The sequence below is a fragment of the Lottia gigantea genome (genome assembly GCF_000327385.1).
Source record: "Lottia gigantea unplaced genomic scaffold LOTGIsca_74, whole genome shotgun sequence".
Taxonomy (NCBI): domain Eukaryota; kingdom Metazoa; phylum Mollusca; class Gastropoda; family Lottiidae; genus Lottia; species Lottia gigantea.
This window is the reverse complement of record NW_008710478.1, coordinates 382,835-390,364: the sequence shown is the minus strand read 5'-3', so window position 1 is coordinate 390,364 and position 7,530 is coordinate 382,835. Positions and strand designations below refer to the sequence as shown.

General features: G+C 37.2%; 1 protein-coding gene across 1 annotated transcript; it reads right to left on the bottom strand.

Moving 5' to 3' along the window:
* Window positions 1–4,894: 4,894 nt before the first annotated feature.
* LOTGIDRAFT_131492 (hypothetical protein) lies at window positions 4,895–5,913 on the bottom strand (the record flags this gene model as incomplete). The annotated part of the gene is made up of 2 exons (XM_009066205.1): window positions 4,895–5,122; window positions 5,737–5,913. Coding segments are annotated over 2 exons (405 nt in total), but the record flags the coding sequence as incomplete, so codon positions are not given.
* Window positions 5,914–7,530: the final 1,617 nt, after the last annotated feature.

The window sequence follows — 7,530 nt, the reverse complement described above, 5'->3', positions numbered from 1 at the left end:
GTAAGGATTTCCCATGCCTATTTTGTTATCATTCACTTGACAATTGAGCTTTTTCCAATTTTCATTGATTGTATTGATAAAGAAAGTATAAATTTGCTTGACATTGCAAATTACCAGTAAGCAATAATGTTCTAAGAGAACACTTGCAAAAAACCATATAGGTTCTGTTTCTTGCTATCTGCCTTGAACAAATAAATCTAAAATTTGACGTTCCTTTCTGCAGTGACATTATCTTACAAAAGACAGCATTGAAAATCAGAAGACATCAGTTATAAAATTCTAATGCTTTTTTTGTGCCTAGGTCTCTGAAGGATGAAATGTTATTTGGCACCATTATTAAGCTCCAATTTAAGCCTATCCCATAGTATTAAATCAAGCCAGAATATTAGAAAAAAAACACCCTACAAAGATTAATATATAGAAACACATCTACAGTTTGAAAACTTAAATAATAGCAAGTCAAACCAACTGATTGAGATAATTAATTTGACACAAATTTTCATTTAAATGCCGATTTTATTTTCAAAATCAGTTGACTCTTAATTTCAATGCTGGAAGTGGCTCCATGGCCATCATATGACAATTTTTTGGGATAACATTTCTAAATTGAGAGATTTTCAATGATCTTTATTGTGCTTTTTTATATCCAATGACATCTTCACCATGTCAAGCCATTACAAACTGCATCTGATACTTTGACTGCAGTAACCACCTTTCTTGTATCATGGATGTTTGTAAATGAAGATTTTGATTGGATTATACGCTAGCCTCGCCATAAAATCTGTGAACATAAAGCCATAATGCTTAGTCTTACTGTCAGGGGCTTTGATTGGCTGTATTCAAATCAAATCGCTACATTCCATTATACGAGAATAGTTGCTATTGCAGTCAAGGTATTAGGACAAAGATCGTAATAGCTTGACATTGTAAAGAAAATCCAATGATAGCCTATGAGTAAAAATTTTGTCATTGTATTGATAGCTTCCAAGACACTTCCAGCATTGTAGTGTTATAGTAATATAGAGTTACATGGCTATATATGGAATTAGAAAGTAGTAATATATAGAAGCACTCCACAAAATACAAATTTTGAAAAAATTAAAAACGTAAATACAAAATTTGAAAAAAAAAAACTTGTCTAAAATGATTCCTACCGGACATGTAAGGGTCATGAAAACCCATCGATGAATCTTGATAAGATGGAGGATAGTGACCCATCGCTGAACGGTCGTTGTACATATTTTGATTGTATACTGTGCAAAAAATCAATAAGCCAAAATTTCAAAATATTTCCAAAAACATAACATAGTGACAAAACATTGTGCTGTAATAATTGGGATGTAAAATGGCCATGAAAAATGTTTCTGTATCAAATATTTAATATATTTTCAGCTTTCCAAAATCAAGGAATTAACTTTTGGCCTTCAGGTTATTGAATGCAAGATCACATGATAAAGTCGAAATTCATTGTGCCAACAAAATATTTTTTTCTCGTTTTTTGGAAGCTGGAAACATTGAATTGGCCTTAGAATCCATTTCCAAGATTTTTCTATTAAACCTTATTTTCTGGACACAGATTGGTGAATATATATTTTTAGAACATTATGTCATTACAGAGAGGTTTAAAGACATTATCTTCAATTTGACTGATTGACCTAGTTTTTAAGCACATGCATTCCATGTCAAAAGCACAAAGCAAATAAAGGAGAAGACAATCATAAATAGATAAGGGAAGTAACTCACTTGACATATCAGGATATCGTTTGTTGGGAGTACCAAATGGTGGGCGTGGTCCTGCATAAGATCCTTGGTAACCTTGATACTGATCTTGATTTCCCATTGGTCGAGGACCATAGCTGTTGCCATGGTAACCAGGTGTTCCACTGTATTGATCTTGTGGTCCATTTGGTCTCATCGGCATACCTTGGTTACCATATCTTCCACCATAAGGGGTGTTGGGCGTGTTCATTGGTCCACCCATTCTCATATTCTGACTAGGGGTGCCAGGAGCATTGCTGAAATGAAAATTAGCCAATATTATCATACATTTCCATGACAGAAGTATACTATTGCATTGTAAAACACCCCTTGACCTCCAATTGAACTCTTCAACACCTACATTTTAAATCAATGTAGGTTTAGATCATTACATTTGTAAAGCTAGATTTGTTTTTCCAATCTTCCAAAGGCTGCATGAATGAATGAGTCATTGTGCCTTTGACATAAAATGAATCCAACATGAACAAGCGATGACACCAGACAAAAGGGTGTCATGAACATCATTTTTGGACAACTCAACTCCATCTGTACGATCTTTCAAAAGAACAACTAAGCACATTTAGAATTCATATACATACCTGTCTGGTCTATCAAACTGGTTTCCAAATGGAAACTGTCCACCTGGTCTACCGGGATACTGGTTTGGTCCGTTAAAGTCGGGACGACTGGGAAATTCAGCACTACCTCCACGTCGATATGGGTCTGGCATATTAGGAGTAGATGTACTGGCAGAGAAAGGAGGCATGTTGGGGCCACTGGTCTGTGGGAAGTTAGGGTTTCCAGGAGGCATCTTGTTGAATTGTGGCATGTTGGTTCTGTTCCCAGATGACATATCATCAGCAAAAGGGTCTTGGACGCTGACGCTTTCAGAGTTTCCTGGAGTTTGAGTTGTAGGTGCTGGTTGGCCAGTAGATGGCGTGGGGGTCGGGACCTGGTTTGGTTTGTTGGGTTCAGTAATTGGAGCTGCTGTGTTAGGCGTTGAAGAACTGCTAACACTCATGGGAGAGCTTAGTCTGGTAGCATCATTCGTGTTGCTGCTTGTGGAATTGGGAGAGGCTTCACTTGGTGCTGGTCCCGAACTACTGCTTAGCATGGTATTCGGCATATTCCCTGTGTTTATTGGACCAGAATTTCGCTGCATCGAGCTAGAATTGATGGTAGCTGTTGAGTCAATAGTAGTAGCTGTAGATGTTGTGGGAACATTGCTAGACATTGAAGAGTTCGGATGAGGTCCTCCCATTTGATAAGGCATGCCACTGTTCATCATTGGATTATGCATCGAGTTAGGTCCATTTCCAGTCACAGCATTGGGATTTCCACTAGGCATAGCATTGGGCATTCCACCAGGCATAGCATTTGGCATACCAGTTGACATCAAAGAGTTGCCTCCCATATTTGACATCATGCCACCCATGTGATTTCCCATGTTCCCGTGCATGTTGTTTCCCATTTGTTGATGCATCATGTTGCCAGGCATTGATGAATTAGGCATGTTGCTGGGCATTGAGGAATTAGGCATGTTTCCATACATATGAGGCATATTTCCTGACATGGCACCAGGACCACCCATGGAGTTCATATTTCCATGCATTGGCATGTGTGGCATATTTCCTCCCATTGAAGAATTGGGCACGTTACCATGCATCATATTTGATGGCATATTTCCACCCATTGAAGTGTTCGGCATATTTCCAGGCATGCCAGAATTTGGCATATTTCCAGGCATTGAACTTGGCATTCCACCAGAATTAGATGTATTTGGCATGCTGTTAGGCATTCCGCTGTTGTTTCCCATACCAGTAGGCATCGGAGAATTAGATGTTGTGGTCATAGATGAATTCGGCATACTTCCAGCTGAAGTTGTCGGCATATTTCCAGCATTTGAGGTTGGTGGCATATTTCCAGAGGTGGATGTATTTGGCATTCCACCTGCTCCAGAAGAATTCGGCACACTTCCCGGCATCATTGAATTTCCCATCTGTGATGATTTAGGCATATTCATGGGCATTGGTGAGCTCGACAAGTTGCCTGCCATTGCTGGATTGGGCATGTTACTTCCCATGGATGAATTAGGCATGTTACTGGCCATTGTGGTATTAGGCATGCTTCCAGAATTCGGCATATTCGGGGTGGAGGTGTTGTGTCCTGGCATCGAACTCGACATCGACGAGTGTGGCATATTTCCCATCTGTCCTGGACCATTGGCATTCTGATTGGAAAATGGTAAATGATTTCCCATCTGGTTTGGCATGTTGCCACTCATCATGTTACCACCCATGGCATTCGGCATGTTTGCACTCATAGAGTTGGGCATATTTCCCATACTGTTAGGCATATTTCCCATATTGTTGGGCATGTTTCCACTCATAGAATTTGGCATGTTTCCCATCGAATTCGGCATATTTCCGCTCATAGAGTTAGGCATGTTTCCCATATTATTGGGCATATTTCCCATATTATTAGGCATATTTCCCATGCTGTTGGGCATGTTACCTCCCATGGAGTTGGGCATATTTCCACCCATCATATTATTCTGTCTCATCATATTTCCAGGGCCCATCATGTTGGGACCCATATTTCCACCATGACCCATCATTGAATTAGGGCCCATTCCGCCCATCATGTTGTTGCCAGACATCATTCCAGGGTGGGGCATGCCACCCATGTGTCCTGGACCCATCATCGAGTTGTGGGGGTTCATCGGATTCATCATTCCTCCATGGGACATCATGCCACCCATACCACCCATGCCCTGATCATTCATGTAGTGTGGGTTCATCCCTGGGCCGGGTGAGAATGGGTCTAATCCTTGACTGTTGGGTGTGCTGGGTGGTCGGAAAGCATCCTGAGAGGAGCCTTGGGAACCAGCTGAAAAAAAGAGAAAGGAAAATTTAAGTCAAATGACAAGTTGATATCAAGAAAGGGTGAAACTGACTATGGTCAAGCAAAAGATAATTGCGGACATCTATGCATATATTTTAAATCATTAATACGATCATACAGGTCGTCTTTTGGTCAATCATGCACTGTAGTTTCAATACTTCTGCAGGTTGCCGTGTGGAATGGTGGAACGTAACAATTCCTTCACAATTTCTTATAAAAAATAATTTCAATATTACATACCTGGTGAAGGTGCTCGTTTATTTTTCTGTTCTCGTTTCTGTGCTAGAGCTGCCTCCATTTGAGCTAAGATAGGCTGAGGATCCATTCCACCTCTATCATAATGACATTCAAAATGAAATAAATATTTGATATAATTCTTTTTCAAGGTGAAAGCGGCACTAGCAGATGATCCGATATTTACAATGGTACAGATTTCTTTCCACTTCTTCACTTTATTCACCTGAAAAATAATTCATTGACAGTTTTTTTTAACTAACTCACTATTTTGATTGTGAACTTGACTAAATCTCTTTAAATGGCATTTAGCAATTATTGTGAGAACGATATATAGACACAGCTTTAAGGAAACATCAAAATGATGAGTAAAACTTTAACCAGTGATTGTTGTTCCATAAAGCTGTGTCTAAATCAGTTTCAAAATTTCTCAAATAGTTTACTTCTTAAATGGTTTGTAATTTTAGCATCATTTTCTGTGAGAAACATTTTAAAATTGTACCCTTTAAAAAGAGTTAACTTAGGTCAGATCTTATTTGTCAACTGTCAATTTACGTGCGCCACATGGCAAAAGTTTCTTGTACAATTTTTTTTCAATCATCTAGGATTATACCACTTTGCAGACTTCTGACAGGTCACAACATGCATTAGTGCCAGCATGATATATCTGTGAATCAACCAGTGTTAGTTTTTATCCAATTACCCCATATTGCTATATATATTGTATCATGGCAATACCCAGCACTACCAGGTAATGATTGAATGTATCTATGTGTATTTATGAGCGCCATAAAGCTAAAGTTTCTTGTGGAAGTTTTTTACAGAAATTTTTTCTCTTACCTCAATCATTCCCCCTCGTTCCTTGACACAATGATACAATTTGTACAAATCTAATGGTTGTTTACTGATAGCAGGCATGCCAGTTATTGGGGCACCTTTATCTTCATTAAAGGATAATAATTTATCAATAAATAACTTTCTGTCAGACTCGTTGCCCATCTCATACAATTTACTTAAATCCACCGACCCAGATTTCTGAAAAAATATCAAAATTATTTCAAAATTTGACAAAAATTTATTTTACTTATACCTAAAATTAAAAAATTCTATCAAAATTGTTTCTAAGACTACATAATTGTAAAATTAATATTTGTTGAAATATTTAATCATTTTGATTTAACTAAGAAATCAAGAATTTCAAAATATTGAAAATCAATATGCGCATAAATTAATTTGTTAGATGATGATATTTATGAATATTAATGCAGTTAATTTCTAATTTTCTTATTACACATTTATATACAACTTTATCCAGGTTACCACAAAAACCATTTTAAAATAAAAATTAAAATAATACATGTAAATACTATCAAAAAACGTTTCCATGCCAATGAAAAAATGAAATGAAGACACAAAAATAGAAAATAAATACAATTTTAAAGACAAAAGCAATAAATATTTAAAATGGACATAAAAACGAAAACAAAAATTCACAGAAATTCTGTTTACAATAAACAAAGGGTATATATACTAAGTTTAATAAAAAATTATTGTGCATATACGACGCAAAATTAAAATATGATATCGTCAGTGCAAATACAGACGACATGCGAGGAATCCCACCAAGTAAAATGAAGGTTAAATTAGGTAGTAGTAAATATGTTTCCCACGTTTTGATTGGATCCATTATATTTGAATTAGTGAAATTAGCCAATGAGATGTAACAAAATACCAGGATTAGGCTAGGTCAAGGGAGGCAATTAGGCAATGATTTATCTCTGTATTTGATTTTAAAATTAAACTGGCTACCAGGAGTAAAGGGGAGAATTGATCAGGTCATAGGTCAGAGGTTGAGGTCAAGTGAAAAGAAGCAAAATATTAAAAATAGCTGTGTAACAACCATCTGAAATTTTGGTTACTAACCGATCTATCAAGAATAGAATTATGAAAGTGACTAAGCTAATTCAAGGCATTGGCCAAGACATCAGAAGCCCCAGGAATTCAAAAACGATTGTTCAACCAAGAAACATTTTGAATTTAAAGATGTGACATCCCTATTCTAGTGTGCTGAAGAAATTTGAAAAGACGAAAAAAGGAAGAGAGTTTGAAGAAGCGGATTTGAGACCACAACCTCTGCCAAAAATAAGACCTCAGGAAAAAAATTCCAAAAAATAAGGAAAATTTGCCAAGTAAAAATTTGGAAAATAAAAAAATGAACAATGAGGGCGTTGTCTGACTTACTTGGCCCGTTACTCCCGGGCTTGTCACGTCATATTCATCATATGACGAAATACTCACACCACCAGGTGAATGGGCCATCGAACCCGCGGGCGACAAATACCCATAATCCTTAAAAACAAATAGCGCTTAGTGTCAAAACGCATAAATATACCCTTAGAGTGATTCAAACCTTAAAACTGGATTGATTAAACTAAACGATCTAGACCTATTATATGAGTTGCAAAATGGAGTTATGTCCTATATAGACCCAAAGGTGGCGCTCGATTGGAGAGTTCTGAACAGGTTCCGTCTGTTCCAATTCTAGCCTCAATCAAACGGAAAGGAAGTGGACACTTCACATTCAAAATGTCTATTTCTTTCTTTTTCCGACATTTTGAATTCTGTCTACATCAC